Source organism: Magallana gigas, chromosome 9 (assembly GCF_963853765.1).
Source record: "Magallana gigas chromosome 9, xbMagGiga1.1, whole genome shotgun sequence".
Classification (NCBI taxonomy): Eukaryota; Metazoa; Mollusca; class Bivalvia; order Ostreida; family Ostreidae; genus Magallana; species Magallana gigas.
The window spans coordinates 18,028,555-18,055,635 of NC_088861.1; the positions used below are offsets into that span (position 1 = coordinate 18,028,555).

General features: G+C 35.2%; 2 protein-coding genes, 3 long non-coding RNA genes and 1 pseudogene across 9 annotated transcripts in view; 3 read left to right on the plus strand and 3 right to left on the minus strand.

The window, feature by feature from the left end:
- Positions 1–27,081, plus strand: part of LOC105340102 (uncharacterized) — a 285,888-nt gene that overhangs the window by 77,120 nt on the left and 181,687 nt on the right. The gene's annotated exons all lie outside the window — the stretch shown is intronic.
- LOC136271667 (uncharacterized) overlaps positions 1–27,081 on the plus strand; it is a 35,679-nt gene that overhangs the window by 4,987 nt on the left and 3,611 nt on the right. The window contains exons 2-3 of the long non-coding RNA XR_010709606.1: positions 588–777; positions 1,037–1,147. This is a non-coding gene — a long non-coding RNA (uncharacterized lncRNA). The remainder of the gene's footprint in view (positions 1–587; positions 778–1,036; positions 1,148–27,081) is intronic.
- LOC136271384 (uncharacterized) lies at positions 6,133–7,086 on the minus strand (annotated as a pseudogene).
- On the minus strand, positions 7,505–15,180 carry LOC117690891 (uncharacterized). The gene is made up of 2 exons (XR_010709366.1): positions 14,933–15,180; positions 7,505–7,910 (listed from the first exon to the last, which is right to left on the minus strand). It is a non-coding gene; the product is annotated as an uncharacterized lncRNA (long non-coding RNA).
- On the plus strand, positions 8,807–9,531 carry LOC136271968 (uncharacterized). Its single transcript, XR_010709887.1, has 3 exons — positions 8,807–8,950; positions 9,047–9,151; positions 9,306–9,531. It is a non-coding gene; the product is annotated as an uncharacterized lncRNA (long non-coding RNA).
- LOC136271969 (uncharacterized) lies at positions 10,299–11,659 on the minus strand. The gene is made up of 4 exons (XM_066072596.1): positions 11,579–11,659; positions 11,326–11,481; positions 11,061–11,192; positions 10,299–10,967 (listed from the first exon to the last, which is right to left on the minus strand). Exons 1-4 carry the CDS (start codon positions 11,634–11,636, stop codon positions 10,405–10,407), a joined length of 909 nt encoding a protein of 302 aa, XP_065928668.1. The 5' UTR covers positions 11,637–11,659; the 3' UTR covers positions 10,299–10,404.

Consider the following 27,081-nt stretch of genomic DNA (forward strand, 5'->3'; position numbering starts at 1 on the left):
GCATGCTTGAACAAGGAAAATGTTTTTGTCACTTATTAGTCTTGGCTAGATACATCTCTGATTAAAATATTTGATTTGTTCAAGAATGCGATCTATGTTTTCGGAATGAAAAACTGCTTGAAAACAAGCTGTTTATGCTAAAAATGCAAAAATGGCGGGAAAAGGTTGTCTTTACAATGTCATATTTCTAAATTGTGGGCACTTGAACCAAAATGAATATTATGTAAGCACATTACATACATATCTGTACTAAGAAAACAAAGAATGATAGTAAAATGATGATGTTCATTTTAGGGGGCCATTTTAGGTCCTTATCATATATAGTCCTTTATTAGTAAAATAAATAATACATGTTTTGTGTTTATTTGCATTTTATTTAAATTCAAAAACAATAGACTGAGGTAAACAACATTGTCCATATGTCTTTTTGTACTACAAAATCTCGATCTTTTTTTCATTTCAAATATTTTGTTCAGAAAAACGAATGGTTTGCGTCCGTTCTTTTGACGCTTGGGTCGTCTTTTTTATATAAATAATCATACGAAAGTACAAAAAAAAAATTATTATTGTCTCTGTAATATTTTTAGAAACCAATAGACGGCTACAAGTTTCCGGTGTATACAACAGAGTCCTGTCCAAGAAATCAGACAGAGTGGAGCGAGAGATCATCTGCCATCAACTGTACCGAGAGTAATGGCTACCTGTGTCTTCCAAACGAAGACCTCATAGAACTCTTAGAGTTTTGTTACTTTGATTATCAAATACCGATTGCAAAAGGTAGACATTCTTACATGTAGAATATGGGACTATTAAAACTTTCAAAATGTATCGTTTATATATTGAACCATCTTGTTTGTTCATTAATAAGTTTAAATAGGAAAAGTTAATGTTGATACAATAATTATTGACAAAGAGAGAAAGTGGTACATTCATATGTTAAACAATAATCAATACATATACAGGGCCAAGTACGCATCGGGCTAATAAAATGCTTTAAATTCTATATAAAAATAATACATATTTAATATATTTTCAGGTTTATGTATGTTCTTAAGAAAACGAGATTCATTCATCGATGATTATAGCTGTCGTAATTTTGTTGAAGGATGTCCAAATTCTACCTACCGAATATACGAGGCCTACAAATGTAAGTAGCTAACCGAATACGTTTTGTTTTGTCCATGAAAATAGTCAAAGGCGCCTGTAATTTAATTTTTTCCGGGACAATTTATTTCCTCTTCAGAATACAACTATGAAAAATACTACTAATAATCAAAAAGTAATTTCATTATGGTTTGGACCCTTTACCCTGAGGCCAATCACTAGGTGTATTAGGTCAAGGTGTTAACTTCATTGAGAATGCTTACATATATACTGCTTGCTGCTTAATCCATTTATGTTAATATATATTTGCATAATAGAATGTGTTTAAATGAAATCATGGTGTTAACTTCAGGCCTTATTGGATCAATAGATATAATTAGAAATCGGCATCCGAGTTTATAAAAGAGAATCTAAATGATTGTCACAGATTGGCCGTGCTGGTTGTCAGAAAGAATAACTAGTTGAATAATTAACTAAATTTTAATACTGTTCAATACATTTGGTTATACTTGTAATTCAGTTTTTTACATAGAATTATATTTAAGTTTTTTGTATGTCACTTATTGGCTGGTCCGTAATGGCGGCCTCGGTGGGCTCACAAAACCATCCGTCCGTGTATCCGTGTAAGACAGGCCAAAGTTGGTGAATCTTGACTGTTGAATAGTTGAATGGTGACTTATTATGGTGGTTCCATTTTTCTAAAGGCTGACTCCCTTGAATACTGCAATACTGCAATACTGGAATACTGGGATCTATTAATAGTATACATTTCATAACTGTATATACGATACATTGGGGTTATATTCTATGCACGTTTTTCCACATACATATACATTACTTTACACATATACTTTACATGTATTTACTTATATTATACATGCATACTTTTACTCATGTTTTACTTATATAATTTATACTTGTACTTTACACATACTATATATATTATACAAATAGCATGTTTACCTATACACTGAATTCACGCAATTACTATACACACTTTTTACAATGTTTACGGAGCATTGTTACTTTACAGTTACTTTGTATACTTTATAAACATTACCAGTTTTTATGGACTTAAACAATATGGTAAGTTTAAAACAACTTTATGGAACAAATGAACAAAAAACACAAAAAGGAATTTGGCTGTCATTGCAACTGAAATGAAAAATATACAAACTTTAAAATAAAACTCTCTTACCTCAGAAGTGAGAAGAACCTGGTTAGAAAATACTCAGATGTAAATATTTTGTTGGACAAACTCTATTACAGGACAGCATGTCCTTCTCATGTGCCTGCTACGCCCAAAACTGACTACACTAGCACGGGTATTTAAATGCCTAACCAGTTGAGTGAGTTTAACGTACTAAAAATAAATCTATGGACACCTGATGTGATTAAAAATATATATACAGGTAAAAACTATGGTAAACAGTTTGGACCTTAAATGTGACAATCCTTCCCCCTTAAAGAGGTACGTAGTACTGTTTGAAAACCATTTAAGGTACAAACACTTTCATACACAAACAACAAATGAACAAACTCAATTGATACATTTTATTTATTTACACAACTACGCAAGAGTCTCTTTGCATCGGTTTCAATGTTCACTGAGAATTAGAGACGACTTAAGAAATCGGCACCAACATTCTCTTTTCCTCGGATAGAGACAATACGAAATCTGTATGGCTGCAACGCTAATGACCATCGCATAAGTCTAGAATTCAGGAGTTTGGAACTGTTTAAATAAACCAATGGTTGGTGATCCGTTTCTAAAATAAATTCACGACCATACAAGTATTTGTGAAATTTCTGAATTGCCCACACTATTGCAAGACATTCCCTCTCGATTGTCGAATAATTCTCTTCAGCTTTGTTCAGCTTCCTACTGATGTACGAAATAGGCTGTTTTTGATCTGAATCTTCCTGAAGTAGAACAGCACCGAGTCCACGATCTGATGCATCCGTTTGCAGAATAAATACTTTTGACAAATTTGGAAGCTTAAGAATTGGGGGCTTTTTTCAGGTTTTGGAATGAAATTTCTTGTGACTCTGTCAACTGTATTTTGTTTGGAGAAAAGTTCCGAGTAAGATCCGTTAGTGGTAGTGATATATGAGCACAGTTTGGAATAAATTTCCGGTAAAAATTTACCAAACCCAGAAATGATCGTAACTGCTTCTTTGTAACTGGTCGATTTGCTTCCTGCACTGAGCGAACTTTATCAGGATGTGGTTGCACCATTTCCTCTCCAACAATGTGTCCAAGGCACTCCAATTTACTGTAAGCTATGACACATTTACTCGGTTTGGCTGTCAAATTGGCTTCTCTAAGTCGCTGCAAAACTTCTGTAAGAGATACATGATCTTCAAACGTCATGGAGTAGATCAAGATGTCATCAATGAAGTTCTCTACATTTGATAAATCTTGAAGAACTAATCGCATTAATCTACAAAAAGTTGCAGGTGCTGTAACTAGACCAAACGGCATTTCGTAAACTGAAATAATCCAAGGGGTGTTTGAAAAGCTGTTTTTGGTCGAGATTCTACAGATAAGGGAACTTGCCAATAACCTTTTGATAAATCTAGCCGTGAGAAATACGCATGTCCCGCCAATTTTGAAAACATCGCATCTACGTTTGGCATTGGCTCTGCATCGAATACTGTTATTTTGTTTAACGAACGAAAATCAACACAAAACCGATATGATCCGTCTTTCTTCACAACGAGAACTATAGGAGACGAATAAGGACTCTCTGATGGCTCGATAATGTTTAACTCTAACAGCTTTTTAACTTCATCTTTTACAGTCTCTACCATTGAATATGGGAGTTGTCTGGGAGCAATCCTGACTGGTTTATCTGTTGTAGTTCTCACCTCATGGTTCAATACATTGGTTGAACCGGGGATGTCAGTGAATACATCTGTATACTCACTAAAACTTCTTGGATGCGTTCTTGTTGACTCTCCTGGAGATCAGCGTTAGTGTCAACATTGAGATATGACTCACTCTTTGGAAAGCTGAAATATTCAATTGGTTGCTCATCTTCGATAGTTTCTGCGGTGACTACTGAAAGGAGATTTCCATCTTCTGGATCACGTTCTACATATTGTTTCAAAAGATTGATGTGAAACGTCTTACTTTTCCCATTTACGTCAATCTCATAATCAACTCTGTTAAGCTTATTGCGAACTACAAATGGTCCTTTCCACTGCATAAGCAGTTTGTTGCTATCTGTCGGGAGCAAAAAGAACCTTTTCTCCTGCCTTTAAACTGCGACTTCTGGTCTTCTTGTCATAATTTTTCTTGTATCGTGCTGATGATTCCTCAAGGTTCGATGAGCTAATTCACACGTAGACTCCAGTCTGTCTCGCAAATCAAGAACATATTGGTAAGTTGTCTTTATTTCAGGATCCTTGATTTCCTTTGTCCAGAGTTCCTTCAGGATCGTCATTGGCCCTCTTACAGGTCTGGCATATACTAAATCAAATGGTGAAAACCCAAGACTATCTTGTGGAACATCTCTATACGCAAATAGTAATGCTGGCAAATATTTGTCCCAGTCTTTAGGCCGGTCAATACACATTTTTTTCAGCATCTGTTTTAGAGTTCCATTGAAGCGATCGACTAACCCATTACATATAGGATGGTATGGGGTTGTGGTCAATTGTCTCATGGATATAAGCCTGCTTATTTCCTTCATCAAAGCTGACGTAAACTGGCTTCCCATATCAGTGAGCATTTCTTCGGGGACACCTATTCCGGAAAATATCTCAACCAAGGCTTCGGCAACGCGTTCTGTGTCGATTCCTGCCAATGCAATGGCTTCTGGGTATCTAGATGCATAATCAACAAGCGTCAAAATATATATATTACCTTTGTCGGTTGGTGGATGTAAGGGACCCACAATATCTACAGCCACTCTTTTGAATGGAACGTCTATTAACGGCATTTTGACAAGAGGAACTTTGGATACTCGTCCTTTTGGTAGCGTCCGCTGACATGTATCACACGAATGACAGAATCTTTTTATTTCTGATTTCATTCCAGGCCAGTAGAACTCCGTTAGGATTCTGTTAATGGTCTTACTGGTAGCCAAGTGTCCTGACATGATTGATTCATGGGCTAGCCTCATAACGGTATTCCTGTATTTTGATGGAACAATCAGCTGAATGTATGTTTTGTCACCTTTAAATTCCCTGTACATTAGCCCATTTTTAGAAAACCAGGTAACCTTTCCATCTCGGGATGTTTTACGCTCCTTTACATTCTCACGTATAACAGATAAAGTTGGGTCAACCTCTTGTTCTCGGTGAATATCATCTGTTTGAATATCATCTACCACAATATCGGGAACTTTAAGAGGAGGATGAGGCTTTTCTTTCTCTCTTCTCTGTTGTCTTGTTTCTACTGCAAGAACGGACTCCCACTCTGGATTTGGATCGTAAGGCTTCCTTGCTTCACTAACTTCACCAATAATGAGATCAAATACTGGATTATCCATGCACCAGACATTGTACTTACCTGTCAAATATGGAGAATCTATATCTATCGTGGCGACAGGGACTACCCTCTTTGTACTGTCAGCAAGAACACAAGTTACATGCTCACCTGTAAATTGATCTTTCAAAACCAAACTTTTTCTTACCACAATGTTTTTGCATCCAGTGTCACGCAGTAATGTAACAGGTCGTCCATTAACAAAACCAGCTGATAGAGGTAACTGCTGAGTTTTGCTATGACACGCTGATGTAAGAATCATGTTATCATTTTTACTCACCCAAGAATCAAGTGGTGGGTTATTAGTGACTATCAAAGCACTGCAATTAATGACTGATTGCTCATGGTCCTCTGCATCGTTGAGAACGGCTCCAGAAACAGAAAACTTACTTTTTCCTTTTGTAGGACAGTTGGGTGCTATGTGGCCCTTCCGTTCACAAAGATAGCACTTCCGCTCTGATATTGGTACGAACGGTTTTTGTTTTTTTATCTGAGGGTTCTTACCATTTTTAACATTATTCTTACCTTTCACATCAACACTTAGTTGTTTCCTGAAAGATTTTTTGACAGAGATTTAACGCATTAGTGTTTCGAGATTCTGAAAACTGATCTGCAAGTTTGCACAATTCATCTGCTGTCTTTGGTACGTTTTGGCGCAGAAAAGTTGTTAGTTCTTGGTTACAAACATGCAAAATTTGGTCTCGTAGCATCAAATCAAATAATCCATCTACAGTTCTTGGTATCTTAGACATTTCGATCCATCTTGTAAGATATGATCCGAGCCTTACCGTAAATTGTGAAAACGTCTCACCTGGTTCAGGTCTACTGGATCTGAACTTTCTCTTGAATCCATCTTCCGTCAGATCATATCGTCGAAGAAGAGCTGACTTTAGTTCGTCATAATTTTGAGCAGTTTCGGAAGACATTAAAGCGTACACATCTAATGCTTTCCCACACAATAACGCACTAAGACTAATTGCCCACGTACTCCTATCCCAATGTTGGACCGAAGCGTACCGCTCAAACCGTCTAAGATAACTATCCATTTCATCATGTCTTTCATCAAACGGCGGAATTTAAGGCATTCTTGCTTTAATACCTGAATCTGTATCTACACTTTTAACATTACCTTGACTCATCTTCATCTCAAGTTCAAGCTTACTTTCTATTTCTTTCAATTTCACTGCCTGATCCAATCTCTCTAATTCTAATCTATACGCTCTCTCTTCCTTCTCTCTCTCTCTCAAAAGAATTCTCTCATCTCTCAGCCTATCTTGCTGCTCTTTTACATAATCCTTCAACTCTTGATCAGTGTAACCTAATTCTTTTCCCGCTGCTATGATTTCGCTCAAACTTTCGCTTGACATAGTGGTTCAATATTGCTGGCAGACAATTCAACATAAAAAAAGGTAGACAAACGACAGACTTTTACTTTGACCTTCACTACAAATGCTCTGCTATCAACAACTGACAGACTGTGACCTTGACTTTCACTACAATGTTCGACTATCAAGGGCGTATTGTAAAAGTAGTCACTACAGAATATCTACTTTAAAGCAAAAACATGATATCTCAAATTTGGGCGACACAGTACCTATAGATGACTAACTAAACAGTTTTTGAATATAAACTTTACCGTTTAAGTCTGTAATCAAACAGCTGAAACTTCACTTTCCTGACCAGATCCTCAAACTCACATTCCAAGGAAGGACAGTTCTTGTTGATGAATTCACTTTTATTCACTTCTGGATCCCAGTAGCAATGTAAACCGCCAAATTTCTTTTTTTTCTACAATATTATGTAAAAAGTTGTAAATGCGCACGAAGTACAAAATTAATACAGTTACAAAAAATTGTAATTATTTTTTTTTTTTCAATTACAATACAGATATTTGATTTCTTTTAATAAGATGAATATGTTTCTGACAACAGCTCTGTGTTACATTACTACTATCCCACTTCTGACACCAATTGTCACAGATTGGCCGTGCTGGTTGTCAGAAAGAATAACTAGTTGAATAATTAACTAAATTTTAATACTGTTCAATACATTTGGTTATACTTGTAATTCAGTTTTTTACATAGAATTATATTTAAGTTTTTTGTATGTCACTTATTGGCTGGTCCGTAATGGCGGCCTCGGTGGGCTCACAAAACCATCCGTCCGTGTATCCGTGTAAGACAGGCCAAAGTTGGTGAATCTTGACTGTTGAATAGTTGAATGGTGACTTATTATGGTGGTTCCATTTTTCTAAAGGCTGACTCCCTTGAATACTGAATACTGCAATACTGGAATACTGGAATACTGGGATCTATTAATAGTATACATTTCATAACTGTATATACCATACATTGGGGTTATATTCTACAGGTTGGGATTCATCCCTCGATACCGCGATTGTCTCTGAAATGAGGGATATTTCCTTTTATGTTCACAATAAAGTCGCGCCAAAGCGGGATTTTTTCGTGCATTGCAATTGTTCGGACCGTTTTGTTTATCTGAAGAACATTCGCAGCATGTCAGCAAGTGTGGTAAGTCGAACACATATAACTGACTATGTGTAAGAGAAAAAATTATAAAAACGATGTATAATTAATGGATATTGAGAAATATTTATACCAAAAAGGTGTTTAAGACCACAAACAACAATAAACATGTTGAAATCAAAAGGTACCTGAAGAGTTTGCATGTCATTCCTCCATTTTGAATCGCCACCTAGTAGTGACGATTATAATTAACCAATCATATTTGATCTTTTACTTTTTCTATGGCATGATCAATGTACGGCGAACTGTTACTGCTAAAAATCAACAGTACAAGAAGCTTTTTTGTTATCCGTTTTCTATAGTATTCCTATAATCGTTTTCCGATTAAACATATAAGAATAGTCTTGGATAAATTCTGTATAATAAAAAAAATATTTTACTTTCTGTTTAAAGGGGAAAATTCGGGGGTGGGGGTGGGGTGGGGGGGGGGGGGGGTTGGTGGGTGCTGTTGCCATTGATATAGCTCTCTTGAAATAAAAAAAAATATATCCATTCAAACCATCGTGCATTTATAATTTTTCATAACATGTTGTAATATATTGATGTAACCTTTCAAATCGTTAGTATTCACTTTATCCCACCACCCCCCCCCCCCTTCCTTTTCCAATGAACTGCGTAAAGTTTGTCATTATAAATACACAAATCCATTACAATTCATATATGTACCCTTTTTTAGGAAAAGGTTTCTAAGAAAGGGGTGGTGTCCCTTAAACCACTGAAGGTGAAGTCGGGGGTTGTGAGACTGCAGAAGCAGTCTCTCATCACCAAAACCCTAAGTAGGAGGAAAAACACGTTATTCACCAAGGTTTGTAATTTTAAGTAGTATATTGCTTTTAAAACATATCAACCAAAGTTATTTAAGACTGCATATTTATATTACACGTGTAATAAATTCATATAGGCACACGAGCTGCATGTAGTGACGGGGGCACCTGTCAGAGTTGAGGTACATGTACCCAACTCTGACAACAGGTATCTCTACCGGAGTGATGGCTTGCCAGCAGAGGTAAGAACTGTTTTACATTTTAATCAACAATTTGCAACAAAGATATTAATAAAAGAGATTCTTTTATCATGTTGGCTATAGTATGTAATTGTAATTTTTTTAGGTTTCTTAGTTGATTAGGAATGTTATTATATTGGTATTCTTTAATATGTAGAAAAATCAGCCACAGCAAAGTTCTGTTGAACAAACACAGCCTGGACCCTCAACAGGACCTAGATACCCTTCACCCTCACGGCCTGTATGTCAGCAAGATGCAACAACACAAACGGTTTCCGTTTACGAGGAGGAGGACAAGTGCCGCATGTGTGGAGAGGGCCAGCTGAGGACAAGGGCACTTTGGGTGGGATGCTCCCAACCAAAGTGCAACTTGTGGGTTCACGCCCGTTGCCTTCACCTAAGGGCAAAGAGCCAAAGGGCTCTGTCAAAGATCGAATGGTTTTGCCCTCAGCATTGGAGGGAAGAAATAAATTGATGTTTATTTTGATTATGATTTTACCTTCTTTACTTGTCCAACTCTCTTAGTTCTTCCAGAAAGAGAATGATGACTGGCTTGGGCTTTACTTTAATAGTCTTCCACCTTTCTTTATAGGACAATACCAGACTAAGGCTCATATTGTCCAGAAGATGTTCCGCCATTTTAATCAATGATGCCCTAGTCTGGTTGTCCAATGCTTGGTGTTTTTCCCTCTCCTCTGGAAGAACAAATATTGGTTGGTATTTGCGCCTGGATGAAAGGTCGTTGCCAGCAGATTCCAAGAAATCTTTCATGTTATCTTGGCATCTTCTGGAGAAATGTACGAGTTCCTCATCCAGACGGACTCCACCAACACTGATCATCGTGCGTGAGGCAAGCCATCTGCTGCTGCGTACCATTTTCCTTTTAAAATAAATACCAAAAACAATTTAAATGAAATTAAATGAAAACATCTTTTATAATGATTTTAAAGCTTTTAAAATGTTTACCTGAATTCAAATATCTCCCTGGATAAATCAACAGCATATGTGTAATCTGTGTCACTAGAGGATTCTAGGATTCAACTGTAGCTTGTACACCTGTGATCTAATCTATTTAAAATATATATTGATATGAATGTAGCATAAGTTATTGTATCTATGTAAAACCCGTATCGCTGCCGCCTCTTTCTGAAACATTGAATTTGGTATGCAATTAAACAAAGGACAATTAAGATGCATAGGAATTATTTGACAATTACCAGAGGTTTATACAGTGTTTCAATATGATCTTCATCTCATTAGGCAAGAAATTTATGCTTATTAGGTACCTTACTTAATCTGTCAACATTTCGAAAAATGTTGGTCCATATTTGATTGGTGGGGACTCCAGAGGGTACAAGTCTTTTTGTTTCCCTGTTTTTGGCCTCAAGCACGAAGTCACCACCTTCACCTTTGCTTTCGTTACCCGATAAGCTGTAGGATTCATGTCTCTCAATGAACGCAAGTACTTCAGGCGGACATTGTATACGAGTCAAGGAATCCCTTATATATGTTTCCATGTAAAAAGGCATATTTAGACCAAAAAATAGAGGCGCAAACTTTCCTTTGCTACAATTAATAGCATCAGCATTGTTGCGCCTTACACCTGCTCTAAATACATGGATGGAGAGGCAGTAAGTAAATACCACCTCCCGCATAAATTCATACATTGGGGTTAGCTGAGACGACTGAAGCCATTCGTAATACCCCCTCAATGATGGATGGATGTGGGTACTCTCACACTGTTGCACATAGGGTGTGACAAGCTCCTCAGACACCGCATGCAGAAATATTTGTAATGCCTGCCAGCTCTTGTGGTGGTCTTTAGAGAATGATCAAAATAAAAGGTATCATAAATGGTCAAATATAATTTTAATTTGCTTACATAAATGTAGCAATGAAATACATGTTTTACCTGTACAAGCACGTAACGATGCTAACGCATTAGGACTTTTAAACCCTAACATTTTGCCTAAGTCCTCAAATGCGACTTTCCACAGGAAATTAACTACACCCTTTACCATGTTAATTTCATAATGACCCAGTCCTGAAAGGATGAAAAAATAATAACCATGAGTACATATTACGTACCATGTATAATATATAAATTTTATTGGAAAGCACATATGCAGTAATAATTATAGATTTATTTGTGCTTGTGTTAATTAATATTAAACTACCTGGTATGAGGAGTAAATTCTTAAATTTTTTGCATTCATCGATCCTAAGGCCAGTTGAATGATCCGACAGGTTTCGATGTTGATCGAAACTATGTTCGTCGGTAAATTCCCTCTGGCATGTTGGACACAGGAACGAAGAATCAATCAAACGGCTACCTATTATTGATTTTTACATACATGTACCGCATTGTTGAGTTTAAAGGAAGTAAATTTTAGTTCATTAAAATTTCGGATATGTTAAAACATGACCCACCAAGTGTGAATGGCAATGCGTCACAGCCAAGAATTGTCCATTTCCTGTCTCCACACATTGTGAGGTCTGATATGTGACTAAAAACCTGTAATAATATTTATTCAAAAGTATGCATAAAACAAACACTATACATGCGCACTCGAATTTCCTCTGTTGTTTTTGCGCACCAGAATTTCCTCTGTTATATATTCATACTGTTGTTTACTTTATTTTATCAAACAATTAAAAAGATGTTAGGTAACCCATATACCTCATCAATTGCGTCATACGAGCAGGGGTTTTCGAAGCAAGGCTCCCCAATCACTACAGTGGGTGGCTCTGCCGGGTGTTGGGACCCGATGAAAGCATATCTTTGATAGATTGAATGTAGGTTATTATGGCATGTCATTGATAAAAAAAAATTTGAACAATGATATACTATGTATAATATACACACCTTTCATCCGTTCTAATTTTCAGTCGAACGTCGTTGCCATCTATATGGTCTGTCCCCAACCTATGTTCCTCCCAAACACTCTCTATTTTATTTCCAATGAATTGGTCTCTGTATTATGAATTATTAATATTTTTAGATATATTTTTATTGTGTGTTTCATTGATAATTATTCAAAATATGGTAAGAATTAATATTTTTATAAATATTTATTTCATAATACCTATATTTCCGGAAGTTTTCATTCATTTTTGTTTGATGCTCCATTAGCATTCTTGGCACATCCTTGCATCCTTGTGACGCATGCAGCCAGTTGCATGGAGATAACTGGTCCTGCTCCTGTAGAGTGCTATTTTTATCAGGGAGGATATGGATTATGTTTGTAAAAACACTTGCAGTAGACTTAAAGTCATACTGCACCCTCCATTTTCTCTGCAGAATCTGTATATAATTTATGATACTTAAAAGTATGCAATGATTGGAAAACCGGCACTTGAATTACATATTGAAATCATCTTGGGCAATTTAAATTTAAAAGAAACCTGGAAGAGATTTGCACACCTGCATATATAAATGTATTTATGAATAAATATCATAATATATAATTTAACCTGATTGTTGTCAAAGAATGTGACAATGTCAAAATCTTTTGGGCATTCCAGCTTCATTGTCCCATGCTCTTGTATCCAACGCTAGAATTACGTAAATATAATAAATCATTTATTTTACACGTTTACCCCTGTATCGCAATGATATAACTCATTTGGCCATTTCTGTTCATGTGTTATGAGACAAAATACTGTATATTATGGTAATGAAAATAACAATTAATTTTATTTGTGTATATATTTTTTTTAAACCAAGCTATAGGCGTATACCTGTAACGTGGAGTATGATCCACACGGCAGTCCCGAGGACAACAAAGAAACTGCCGTTTTACTGCCTGTTGCAAAATACAGCATCAGCAAATTCGCAAAACTGAAAGGTGCCACAAAACTGCCATTTCACACATAGTACAGCTGCTCCACAGCTCTGACCTTGGACACGCTTAAAACTGTGTCCCCAGATAATCCGTGTACGAATTTCAAAAGCACTGAGTTGCGTTTTTGCATCCAATCTAAAAGTAAATTTCAATACTACCTTTACTATAGCTCAATGTATCATTTATTAGCACTTCTTCAGTTTATTTATGTTTCAATACTACATCTTACCATCAAAATTGAGCTGTTGGATAAAGGTTGCATCTTTGTATTCATTGCAACATGATGTGGCATCTTCTGCAACCTGTCTTGCCAAAAAACGCCCTATACTGCCTGCTATTTTACCCAAACTTTCTTCAGTAAACATGCCAGATTCAATACCTTCTAAAAAATCATTAAGGTATTCCCTTATCGTTATTTTCTTCTTTTTACAGAGATTCTCTTCTGCATATGAGGCACAAGCATTGCAAATATATGTAGAATGGTAGAATAGTAAACCGTTTTTTATGAGAGCTTCAGTTGCACTCTTCCTAATTTTTTTCCCATCGTTTTTATAAACAACAAAATCCTTCCCATTGGAGTAGGTGTCGTGCTCCTTGCAGCTGCACTGCTTCCTTTTGGGTGGCATTTCTCTCCTATTATAAAGTTATATGCATTTAATATAAATTTCTATCTCACCTACTCTCTCTCTCTTTCTCTCTCTCTGTCTGTCTCTCTCTGTCTGTCTCTCTCTCTGTCTGTCTCTCTTTTTCTCTGTCTGTCTGTCTGTCTCTCTCTCTCTCTCTCTCTCTCTCTCATAAGAGACCGTTGATAGTGTTGTTTATTTGTACAAAACCATATTGAAATGGAAAAAGAATTATAAAGTATAAGAATTTCACTTTATTTTACCAATAGTTCAGAAAATGAAATATAAAAAAAATGTAAACTTCTTTTAAATCTTAGAATATTATGAAAAAACGTTGAATGTGTCATATATTTGTACAAAACGTATTTATCAAATTAATTGTTTATCTTTGTAATGGGTTTCTGAGGTAATTGTGCTAAAAGTAGACTATCAGGATATCTTATTGAAAACAAGCACGCACTGAACGCCTTACTTTATGAGACGATGCGAAAATTTTATCTGAAACTGCTTTTTATTGGATGATCAAAAAGTCACATGCTTCCGGTATTAACAGCAATGGAAGACAAAGTCAAGTTCTAAAGAAGTAAGTTTAGAAAAACCGTATAAATTTCGTAGGTTTTGCTAAAATACATATTTTAACTGATGTTGGATGAAAAAAATACCTTTTCTAAGTCTTCAAATGGTAAAAGGCGCTCACACAGACTATGTAACTGATATCTACTGGCACGGAATCCTTCGTCAACTCTTCCTGAACATGTACTGTATCAGAAATTTCGCGCTTTTGCTTATAAAGCATGCATTGCTTTAAATAACAAAAGATGTTAATATTGTCTCGCATACACGAGATATTTATTGTGACCATAAAAGGAAATATCCCTCATTTCAGAGACAATCGCGGTATCGAGGGATGAATCCCAACCTGTTCTATGCACGTTTTTCCACATACATATACATTACTTTACACATATACTTTACATGTATTTACTTATATTATACATGCATACTTTTACTCATGTTTTACTTATATAATTTATACTTGTACTTTACACATACTATATATATTATACAAATAGCATGTTTACTTATACACTGAATTCACGCAATTACTATACACACTTTTTACAATGTTTACGGAGCATTGTTACTTTACAGTTACTTTGTATACTTTATAAACATTACCAGTTTTTATGGACTTAAACAATATGGTAAGTTTAAAACAACTTTATGGAACAAATGAACAAAAACACAAAAAGGAATTTGGCTGTCATTGCAACTGAAATGAAAAATAAACAAACTTTAAAATAAAACTCTCTTACCTCAGAAGTGAGAAGAACCTGGTTAGAAAATACTCAGATGTAAATATTTTGTTGGACAAACTCTATTACAGGACAGCATGTCCTTCTCAGGTGCCTGCTACGCCCAAAACTGACTACACTAGCACGGGTATTTAAATGCCTAACCAGTTGAGTGAGTTTAACGTACTAAAAATAAATCTATGGACACCTGATGTGATTAAAAATATATATACAGGTAAAAACTATGGTAAACAGTTTGGACCTTAAATGTGACAATGATGTAATAGATGACGTTAAAATATATTACAAATATAATGGTACATTGTAGCCCTTGTATTGTAGTGCTATTATCAAATTAAAAAATCGACCAAGGACCGCATTTTATGCTAGTGACCTCTATACATGAATATAGAAAAAAATCCGTCCTAATGTCAACCATTACCACTGTTTCCTTCATTTTGAAATAATTATCAACTAGAGGTACTGTCAGCAACCTAAACAAAAGGCCCATGGGCCTTATCGCTCACCTGAGCAACAAGAGACATGATAAAATCAGCTTAATGGAGTCATAATAAAAATATGTGGACAATGTGGTATATTACATGTAGATCTTGTATGAATAAAAGTCAAACCCCTCCCCCCACCCCGATATTTTTGTGTTTATGATCCATTCCCAGATAATTTTATAGTCATATCATGTTTAGCATTGCAGTTGTCAAAAAGATCCTAAACAATTGATTAAAAACGGAATATACAAACCCACATCACACTCTGAACCCCTTGTGAGGCCCAAGAATCGTCCAGGGGCTAAAGTCTAAGCAATTTTAAAGAATCAGCAATATGTCAAAATGCTTGCATATAAGTAAAACAATACATGATAACATTTCAGTTTTTGTGATGAATTAAAATGGTTTGTACAATTATATCCCCAATGTGGCCCCACCCTACTCCTCAAAATTTTGATTTTAACGAATTTGAATCAACAATATCTGAAGTTTATATATTCCTACATGAAAATTTGCACCCCCCCCCCCCCGTTGTGACCCCATCCTACCCCCGGGGATCATGATTTGAACAGACTTGAATCTACACAACCTGACGATGCTTCCTGATTTTCACAAACCTGAGGGTGCTTCCACACACGTTTCAGATTTCCTGGCCAAATGGTTCTTGAAAAGAAGGTTTTTGAAGATTTACTCTATATATTCCTATGTAAAATTCGACCCCCCCCCCCCCCATTGTGGCCCCCCTCCCCCAAGAGTCATGATTTTCACAACTACCTGAGGATGCTTCCATACAAGTTTTAGACATAATTACAAAAATATAGCATATAATTAATGATATATATGTATTGAATGTTTATTTATAAACCCTCTCGTCGACAGATAGACCTCTATTTGTCGCAAGATTTCCGCATACTTTCGTAAGGGAAACTTAAAAATAACAACAGTCCAAATCCCCATTTCTGACAGCTAGAACACCCACAGGAGGCACAAAACACCATCATGTCCCATTATCGGCAATTTAATTGGTGATAATTACTTTAATTGTCGTTTAAATCTAATCCAATTACAAAGATGGCTAACAGCACCTTCTGGCTCGAGGTCGCATATGACGTCACATATCATGGCGGGTAGATCAAGAGAGAAAATATGCATATCGCGATATTTGAATTTCATCGCTCTCAAAGTCACGAATTAGGCAGAATATTTTATGCAAACGTTTATAAACTTCATTTTTTATGAGTATAGAATGATTTTATTTAAAAAATTCCGAAAAATTGCAAAACCTGCGATATGTCCTTCGGGCTTTATCGGATTTGATCATTCCCAACGGTATTGGATTTCTTCATACTACTCAAAGAATAATTCCTTATTCCTTAGATAAAAAGTAAAGGAAGGTCACTGTGTCGAAGTTTTTGTCCTATACTTTAACGATTATTTTTAGAATTTAATTCCCTTAAAATGTTTTGTAGAAAGTAGACTATAGAAAAAGCGAAAAATGTTGAAATTCTTCAGACAGACAAAGGGACAAAGGACAATAGGTGATCATAAAAGCTCACCTGAAAATTCGGTTTCGACGAGCTAAAAGAAATGAAAAACTAGTCTGAAATTGTTGTGTTGGAATATTAATCTACTGTTGACGTGCATATTTTTCACAAGTAACAGAAATGTTTTACCGGTATAAATATCAAACCAATATTTGTCTACCGTGTACTTATTTTATACTTGTTTCATGACTTTAGATATTGAACGCAAATTGTAAGTAAAAGTACAGCACAGCTATCGAGTATCCCGACAATAGGATCAGTACATCGGTACGTCCAGAAAAAATGTCTTCCCTGATCTTTTTAAGTTTTTCTATTTCATCATTATTAAGCCATTTAACAGGTCGAGGCCACTATATTTTGTGACGTCGGCACATATTTGCATACTAAATTAGCCATATAACTGTTTACTTTTATCGACAAACGAATGAGTTGCAAAGCATTGTGGGCTACTACAAGTTTCTGTGAATACAAAGCGTATTGAAAATATATACCATTTTGAATTTTCCTTTGAAAACTCATTTTGAATGATTTTTCTGAATTTATGAAATTTATAAGGACAATAATGTCTGATCTTCAATTTATATGCTCACATTTAAAAAAATATTGTATATGAGGACTTATATATTAACCTATTTAAATACCCCATTGTCAATGTTCAAAAGAGAGGTACATGTACGTCCTATTAGAAGCTGTCAGTACCGTTTTTTTACGTGATACCCCATATTTGGGACATTAGTAGAATGCGCGTTGATATTTTCTTTAGGGACATTCATCAGAATGCTTAAAGGACAAAATATTATATGCTGCATAGCTTGCGCTTCTACATTTGTATATTTGTGCATTTCTACTACCGTGGTTATTCACGTATGTTAAAAATGTACAGTTACCTGTACTTATTTCTACTGCACAATTATAAAGTCACCAATACACAATTGTGCAGTGTTTTTTTAAAATCAAAATCTGTTTGTACTTGTATGCGTATGTTTGTCATTCGTTTGATACTGACCATTTTTAAGCAACAATTGATCAATTCAAACAAGAGTATTTTTCAATGTGAGCATGGAACAAAGTTAATGGTACGTAATCATTCCTTTTTACCTTCTAAAGTGAAAATCAAGATGTACAAACATTCCGACAAGCAATTAAATATTGTGTTTAAAACAGGCAAAAACCACGTGCGTTTGTTGAATCGTAAACACGTTGCAGACCGTCATGCATTGCAACTCATTCGTTGGATTGGAGGATCTGTTTCCCGAAAATACTGTCTCGTGTTAAATAATGCTATCAATATAAGGTAGTGTACCCGACCTATATAAGCTAAGACATCATTTGTATTCCAAGAAACTATTATAATAGTTATTGTTTGATTATATACAGTACCCGCAACGTTATTTTTTTTACAAGATAAACGATAAGATAGGATTCACGCACAATAGGATAGCATTAACGCACGATAGAACAGTATACACGCACGAAAGGATAGGATAAACGCACGATAGAACAGTATGCACGCACGATATGATAGGATTGATACACGATAAGAAAGGATAAACGATGAAAAACGTATGATCGCTTTAAAACATATTTACGAACAAACTGATAATGGCAGAATTTGAGAGAGAACACGTACATATAAAGATTTACGTGGAATTTCGTTTTAGTAACAATTGCCGAGTTGTTAAGCATCGCTGCATTTACAGAATGTATAAAAATGACCAGTTATTTTTTTTTCAACTAAAATTATGAGCTTTAATGATCAATAAATTTTCTGTATTGTTAAAATTGTTTTCATTACCGAACACCCTAGCCGACCCCCGCGAACATTTCAGCCCGAGATTAAATCACTCGGAAAATAGCGGGTTTAATTATATAAATCCAACTATTGTATAAAGTAAATATAAAATCTATCATAGGTACATTTTTTTCTGTATAAGAAAATGATGCATTAAAAACAAATTATTACAGTCAGGTTAAATAAATATTTACGCAGATACACATTCCGCGTACGATTTGTTAACATTGTTTTCATCACCACACACCCTAGCTGATTGCCGAGAACATTTCAGCCTGAAATCAAATATCACACGGAAAATAAGGGGTTCAAAACACAACTCGGGTTTTAATTAAATATTAATTATATCATAAATAGTTTTGTTTCTGTAAAATATGATGCATCAAAATTATATTGCATAAAAGTTAATGTTTACGCAGGTATACACCCTGCGTACGATTTATCAAATTCGGTCTACAGGTAAATATGTTACCTGGTTCTTAAGAACTTCGTTTTTCATTTTCAAAGTTAACAGATATGATTTACATATAATATTGGTTAATTTTGATCTAAAAAATTTATAAAAATTAGTATCCTGACGGAATGTTAGAGAGGATTTTACAATTCTTGTTCAATAAATATTCGTATACGGCGCACCAAAAGAGTTGCAACTAAGTAATAAATTTACTTGCTTATGAAAAGGCACGAAACGATTAACACGATAGGATAAACGGAAGAATTGTTGAAATTAAACGATAAACCTGATGGGATTAACGCATGATAGGATAGGATTAACGCACGATTGAACAGTATACACGCACGCGTACGATACGATAGGATTGATACACAATACGATAGGATAGGATTGTAAAAAAATAACGTTGCCGGTACTGTATTGATCGTCATAAGAGAGAGAGAGAGTGAGAGAGAGAGAGAGTAAGGCTTAAGTGCATTTTACTTGTAATTCACTTAAATAAGATACTTTTTAGTAGTTTGCATATATAATGAACATTTCTATCGTTAAATTGCACATTAAGATACAATCATGTCAGAGTCCATTGCTTCCCCTGTCAATCAAATCAGCCCACGAGTTTCACAACGTGCTCCTTTCATGACAAGAAAACAATGTGGTTTCATTGTTATTTAAGAAAATAAAAATATGTTTAACAATGAAGTAGTTAGTTTTCGTAATGTTTAGATTCTTTATTCTTATACTGCATATACGAAAGTTGCAATACTGTGTTTTTAAAACTCTCTCTCTCTCTCTCTCTCTCTCTCTCTCTCTCTCTCCAACCTGAGTGTATGTAATTGTGTGCAAACAAATAATTTTGAATTATTAAGATTTTATTTGTATGAATATAATTCATTTTTTAGACTCGATTTTTAAACAATTGCTATCTTCGCTAGCCAAGGGTTTCTGATCCGCACCTCATGCACCCTTGGCCTATTGTGCTATCAAAAGTCGGGATTGTTTACGTCACGTGATCTCTAAGCCTATTTATAAATCAGCCAATGAAAATTTCCGTACTTTAACATCATTATTTACAATATATGACGGCCTCCATGATTGACATGGGTATTTTGAAAGAACGTTTTAATATTCAGGATTTGAAACGTATTAAGCGAGTAGGAATTAGTGCAATATTAAGTGGAACGGATTTTATTTGCAAGATGTAAAACTGGAAGCGGGAAACCTCTTATATATGAGAGCATACCTCTGTTGATACCAGCTTCGAGTTTACTCGTTATTGCACCATTGCAATCTATTACGAAGGAACAAACAGAAAGACTACAAAAGTTAGGATTTTCAGCTATATGTTTTGGTGACAAGGACTCTAATGACCCTAAGCTAACGAAAATGGAATATGACTTTGTATTTGGAAGTCCAGAAGCGCTCTTGGGAGATAAAAAATGGCGCGAGAGGTTGCAGACACCTGAGTACCAAAGGAAAATAAAATTGATTGTGGTGGATGAAACGCATTGGTAGGTCACTGTTTCTTTGAAAACTGGTATCAATTTAACCTCTACAAGTTACATATTTTAACCACTGTCAAGAAATTTCAAAGGGACTAAGACATGGGGGGGGGGACTGTTTGGGTATATCACTTGTCTTTTTTTTTAAATATCAGTCGGGTTAAATCGACATTCATAATTTTATTTTAAACGCTTTTCAGGGGGATCGGCAGTTAAGATAAAGAACCCCTTCGGAAATGGTTTTCCAGAATAGGAGAAGTACGATCAAATTGCCTTAAAGTACCCATTGCTGCATTGACTGCAACTTCATCAGCTTCTCAAAGGAGGACAATTTTGAACAAACTATGTTTCAGTAAGCACTCTGAAGTGATTGCAAAATCTTCTGACAGAGAAAACATAAAAATAACATCTGTTCAAGTTCCCAATAATGAAGATTTACACACAACATTTGGTTGGCTAATTGATGTACTAAAGGCAGAGAAAGAATCATTCCCAAGACATGTGATTTTTTATTAGACAATTCATACAGTCTCTAAGATATGCTCTGCTTTTGATGATGTGCTAGGAAGTGATTGTAAATACTTTAACATGTTTCATAGTAAAAGAAACTCTGAAGGAAGAAATCCAAAAAGATATGACACAGGATGGCCTTATCCGAGTTCATATTTGCACAAACTCTGCAGGGATGGGGGTCAACTATTCCTTTTTAAGAAATGTAATTCATTATGGATTGCCATTATGGATCTTGTTCAGCTGGCAATTCAACAAGGATGACATCAACCCTTTACATAACTGTTGTGACGTTTGTGAAAAGGAGTGCCAATGTGGTGGTGAATCATGCCCAGCAACGCACCCAGCACGAATGGAAAGGAAGATCTATTGTCCTAGTATGGAACGTACTGTATCAGACCAAAAAAAACCCCGTGTCCTTTTAAGAGACAAATGGGCATTGAAGTTTTCGTTATCCATTTCCAACCCATTGCTCTCGTCTGAACTGATGCATGGCCTAACAGACGATGTGATTGAGGATATTGTGGCAAAATCTGACAAGCTTTTTTCTCCATATGACATTTTGGCTACTATGCCCATTTTGGTCATATGAATTTTCAGAGAAGATATGCACTATATTAAGTGATGTGTTCGGAGACATTGATATGTATGGCTTTGATGACAGTAATGATTTCGATTGATAAAGAACAATTGTAAATGTTATATAATTTTGACAACTTTGTTCATTTAAATCCTAAACCTATGTTTTACCAAATGTGCTTTTTTCAATCATATAAAAGCACAAAAAAGCATTTGTTTATTCCCGAATTAAAGACATCAAATACTATTTAAAAGTCCTTTTCATTTCTTTCTACTCATTATTAATGTAATAGTCATACTTCGTAATATTGAAAGAGGAAACTTCTAAGGTATTTGAGGGATCAAAATATTAAGCGTAAAACTCTTCAATGAAAAAGAGGTGGGACTTCTAAATCAATTTAAAATTTCTTTCTTTGGTGCCAAAGATATCCTCTTTCGAGAAACCGAAGTACAGCTGTATTGCATTAGCAATGTTAAAGGTATAATTGCAAACTAAAAAAATAAATTACTTCAGTTGTAAGATTTTTTTTAATTCAGGAAGTGGATTTAAACTCTGCTTGTTATATAATCAGTGATCCATACAGTTTTAAATTAATCACTTGATATTGCTAACTGAAATATTACCAGAATCTAGTAAGGTGTTGGTAAAAATTAAGACAATGAGTACAAATTCTGACTTAAGGCTTTAAGTGGTTCATGATACTGGGGCCTGAGATCTTTAGGAACACTTGAAAGTGCTCAACGTATACCCCTGTAATATAATCCATGATGCATGTAATTCACAATGACCTAGCGTTTATATAAAAGTGTACAAAATAATTTGTCAATCTGGTAAATTAATATATTGTAAAAGAGCTAGAGTAGATATTGATTTGCACGCCTTACAAAGTTTCAAATAAGTTCGAATTTAGGTCTTTGTTTTTGTGCACTTATCCATTTGTGGACATTTTAGGAACAACTCTTTGTAATGGATCTACAAAGTTTGCAAAAATTACCTAATATTGTTTTCATGAGCTGCCCCTTTTCTGCTTCTTGTATGATTAAAGAGATGTCCATCACTTTACTGACGGGTGGTCTTGCAGTTCCAAAATGGGATCCACATTGTCTGATGATGTTTTGTTTAATGTCATCTTGTACTTGGCTTGAAATTGCAATAACTCTAGCACTGTCATATGTCACATTAGCACCTTGAGACCGTGACTTCTGCTTTATAGCATTAACATTTATGTCAACAAGTAAAACATTTCTACCAATTCTCCCATTTGTGTTAGAACAACAATTCCATTTGTACTCGAAGGCTTGACGGGGGGAAAGAAGTGCATTTTCGTAAGCAAAAATTCTCCAAAGCCACAATCTATATTTTGTGTGATGGAATGCATCTGCAAGTAGCATTTCAAACTTTGCGTTGCGGAATATTCGATTGCCGTCTGCCTTTTGATAGGCATCATACGTGTCACAAAGAATCAATGAACAATTCATGAATGATGCTCTGGCTTCTGCAACACCGTCCTTGGTACAAGTGGCAGTTTCGCCTTCCTGGGGAAAAGTCCAGTTGTGGATACTTTGTAAATGCCTCTTAAAATGGCCCAGAGTTTTGTACACTTTGCTACATTCACACGTGTACACCCCCTCTGCTGCATTGTAGCACGCCTGTAGTTGGGAACTTTGGGTGTCCATTTCTTCCATTTCATTAGTTTCTAAAAAAAACCAGTACCTATAAAAAAAAAATATATATATTCCCTTTAGATAACATATCCTGTAAGGCAAAAAAACCCAACATTTTCTATTATGAAATACTAATTAAGTAACGTAGGACATTTTAATGACAGTGTTATTATTATTTCTAAATTGTCGCAATTTCTCTACCTCAACTTTCAATTCATTTTTATTTTAAACTGCAGATTTGCTCATTTTATACATGTATTAATCAAAGTAAATTTACCAGGTACAAAGACAGAATAACTATAACGGTGAAACTTTATAAAGTATAATGAAAATTAATTTGCATATTATGAGCATGATCCACCGATCATTAAGCGTGTAGTTTTTCACTCGGTTCTATTTATTATGCCTAAATGTATGTGACCCGTGGTTATAGTTTAGACCTTTCTTGATGTAGACTTCCAGAATGTGTCTTCCAATGAATTGAAGCCACCTAAGTTTGTCTTCATTTTTTCATGTTGATAAGAGAGGACGGTGCTTATAGGGTCGGACTCCAATTTTTCCATTCCAACGTAATCCATAAATGCACTGCATATATACCCATCTAAAACATCCTCAACAAATACAAAGGGTGCCCAGTTAAAAAAATTGAGGCTTCTTCAACATACAAGTTGATTAATGCTGCCACAAGTTGATATTCTACAGCTACAACTAATCATGATTCCAGGTGCTGGAAAAAAAATCGTAAGCAAATGCAACCAAATAAGATGAATCATGAAAACACAAAGATTATAATAGTACATTAACTTGCTAACTAATAACTGTCATATTCACAAAGTATCCATTCACACATGCATGTCCATATGTATTAGCAAAGCGGATGGTAAGTATCAACATTTTTTCACTGGAGAAAACAGAGAGAGAGAGAGAGAGAGAGAGAGAGAAAGAAAGAGAGAGATTGGTTTGACCTTGATTTTAGCATTAACGATACCCGAATCTCTCTGTGACTGTGTCATGACCATGAACATCTCTTCTGTTGATAAGATAACGCAGCTGGAACAAAGATCCCCCATCTCTTGCTGTCTGGCACTTGTAGAAGGTTTTGTAGATTTCCCTAAAAGGAGATAAACTGTTTTGATAAAAACATGCACTTGTAAATGTTCATCAGTTATTATACCCCCCGCAAACAAAGTTGGGGGGGGGTGGGGGTGGCTGGGTATATAGGAATCACCCTGCCAGTCTGTCCGTCCGTCTGTCTATGCAATCGTGTCCGGTCCATATCTTTCTTATGGAGAAACATTGGAAATTTTTACCTCACACAAAGATTGCTTATGACCTAAGAGTGTGTCATGACCTTGAACCTAGGTCATTTGGGCAAGGTCACTGGCAGAAAAAGTACAAAATTCGTGTCCGGTCAATATCTTCCTTATAGAGAAGCATTAAATGTTCTTACTTCACACAAAGATTGCTTATGATTGAAGGGTGTGTCATGACCTTGACCCAAGGTTATTTGGGAAAGGTCAAGGTCACTGGCAGAAAAAATGCAAAATTCGTGTCCGGTCCATATCTTTCTTATGGGGAAACATTGGAAGTTTTTACTTCACACAAAGATTGCTTATGACCTAAGGGTGTGTCATGACCTTGACCTAAGGTCAATTGAAAAAGTTCAAGGTCATTGTTTGAAAAATGCTAAATTATGTCTGTGTCATGTCTTGTATTTATGGAAATATTAGATGCTAAAATTTGACACAAAGCCTGCCTGTGTCAGGCCACATAAAACTATTTTTAGACTCTCATCCCCGTCTCTCTGAAAATGGCCTGCCCCGATGATTTTTTTTTTTGGAAAAAAAAATGTATGGAAATTTTTCCGGCTCAGTATACCAATAATTAAAATGTTTATATATTAAATTTTTCTTAGCGGGGGGTATCACTTGTGAGCTTGCTCACAGTACCTCTAGTTTGAAAGTGTTTTTAAAGTTTTGTGAGAAATTTGTATAGGTATCATTTTTTCTAGATGATCATTAACTCATGTATAGTACGTAATCAACTTCATTACAAAGAAATATTTTTTTGATAAAGAATAACATGAAAACAGAAGCAATACTGAATTATTAACAATAAATTGAATAATTAGTAAAACAAGGAAATGAAATTATGTTAGTATTAACATATATAATGCCACACCAATTTAATTTCTTGCTCGTCAAACGAGCTCATATTTAAACAAAACTCTGCCAATAATATTATAAAATTTATATATCCAGGTAATTCTGATCTTTTTCTGATCTTTTTTTTGCCCTATTCCTTGTACTTTAAATCGTTAAAAAAACAATATTATTGTCCAGTCAAATTTATTTATGTTCTCCCTAAAGAATTACCCTATAAAAAAATAATTTTATTAGATCACCTACCCACACTTATTTTTCATCAGATTCTTAGTCTGACGAACAAGAAATTTAATTGGCGTTGCCCAACTTTAAATAAACAAGATTGAGGTCTTTAACTTTCAAGCCCACCTGATCACAATGAAAATTAAACAAAGCTATTCAACAAGTTCGAAAACACTAAAACAAACACTAAACACAATAAACAACAATAATATATAATAATAAACACTAAAATATTAATCACCTGAATTGAAATAGAAACTGAAATGAACAAGCCAACTCAAACTCTATTCTGCTCTACGAGTATACCACAAGTGAATTCATTATCCTGTAAAATCCCTCAGGCCTATGAATCACCCCTTTCAATCTATCAAAATCATTGGGAGAGTTCAACATAGCCAACTGGGCCGAGTAAGCACGCTCATTTGTAAGTACATCTCCTCCAAAAACCTTCTTTTTTATTACTTTTGGATCTTCTCCTTAACTGTGGCTTATATAGTTGTCATGAATATGTTCGAGGATAAGGAATTATGTCTTCATATTTATTTTCGCTCTTATCGAACACGTTTAAGATTGAGAAGTTTGATTTCCTACTACATTCTTCAACATAGGGATGATCAATATTTGCAGGTAGTACTACACATTTCTGAAGACCTTGTAGTGCTGGAACGTACTTTGTAGCTGCCTTTACAATATGGAAAACCATATCATTTTCTAAACTTTCACACTATTCTCTATCAGGGACAAATTGACTGTTGGGTACATTTACATGTAGTATATCAGCCTTGGGATAATCATCCGGAAGGTCACAATTTACAACCCTTCTTTGTACACCAAGCATTAAAAACCAATGATAACTCTGAACTTGCCTAGTTTTCGTCATTGCAGATGGTCTTTTGGTCCAATCAAAATTGTCTCCTATTATTTCTACTGGTGGAAGTGGTTTCAGAACTTTAGATTCATGTGAGTCAAAAGCCACCTGAATATGTATTTTGGATCCTCCTATGCTTGCTAGGGAAGTTAACATTGTTCTTATGAGTAAACATCACGAACGGAGACTGTACGTCATATGAGATTTGTTATGCCCTTTTTTATTTGTCGACCACTTATAGATAGTAAACCCCAATCAGAATTAAGGGAAAAAAATCCCGACTTTTCATAGCACGATAGACCAAGGGTTCGTGAGAAGCGGTGCGGATCAGAAACCCTTGGCTAACGAAGATGAACAATTAATAAA

Bases quoted from the DNA above. Each gene is read 5' to 3' on its own strand.
- LOC136271969 (XM_066072596.1), bottom strand. From the start codon at position 11,636: ATGTGTGGAGACAGGAAATGGACAATTCTTGGCTGTGACGCATTGCCA. The intron at 11,482-11,578 runs GTGGGTCATGTT...AATCAATAATAG, and splicing joins CGCATTGCCATTCACACTTG to GTAGCCGTTTGATTGATTCT. The intron at 10,968-11,060 runs GTAAAACATGTA...CATTCTCTAAAG, and splicing joins ATCGTTACGTGCTTGTACAG to ACCACCACAAGAGCTGGCAG.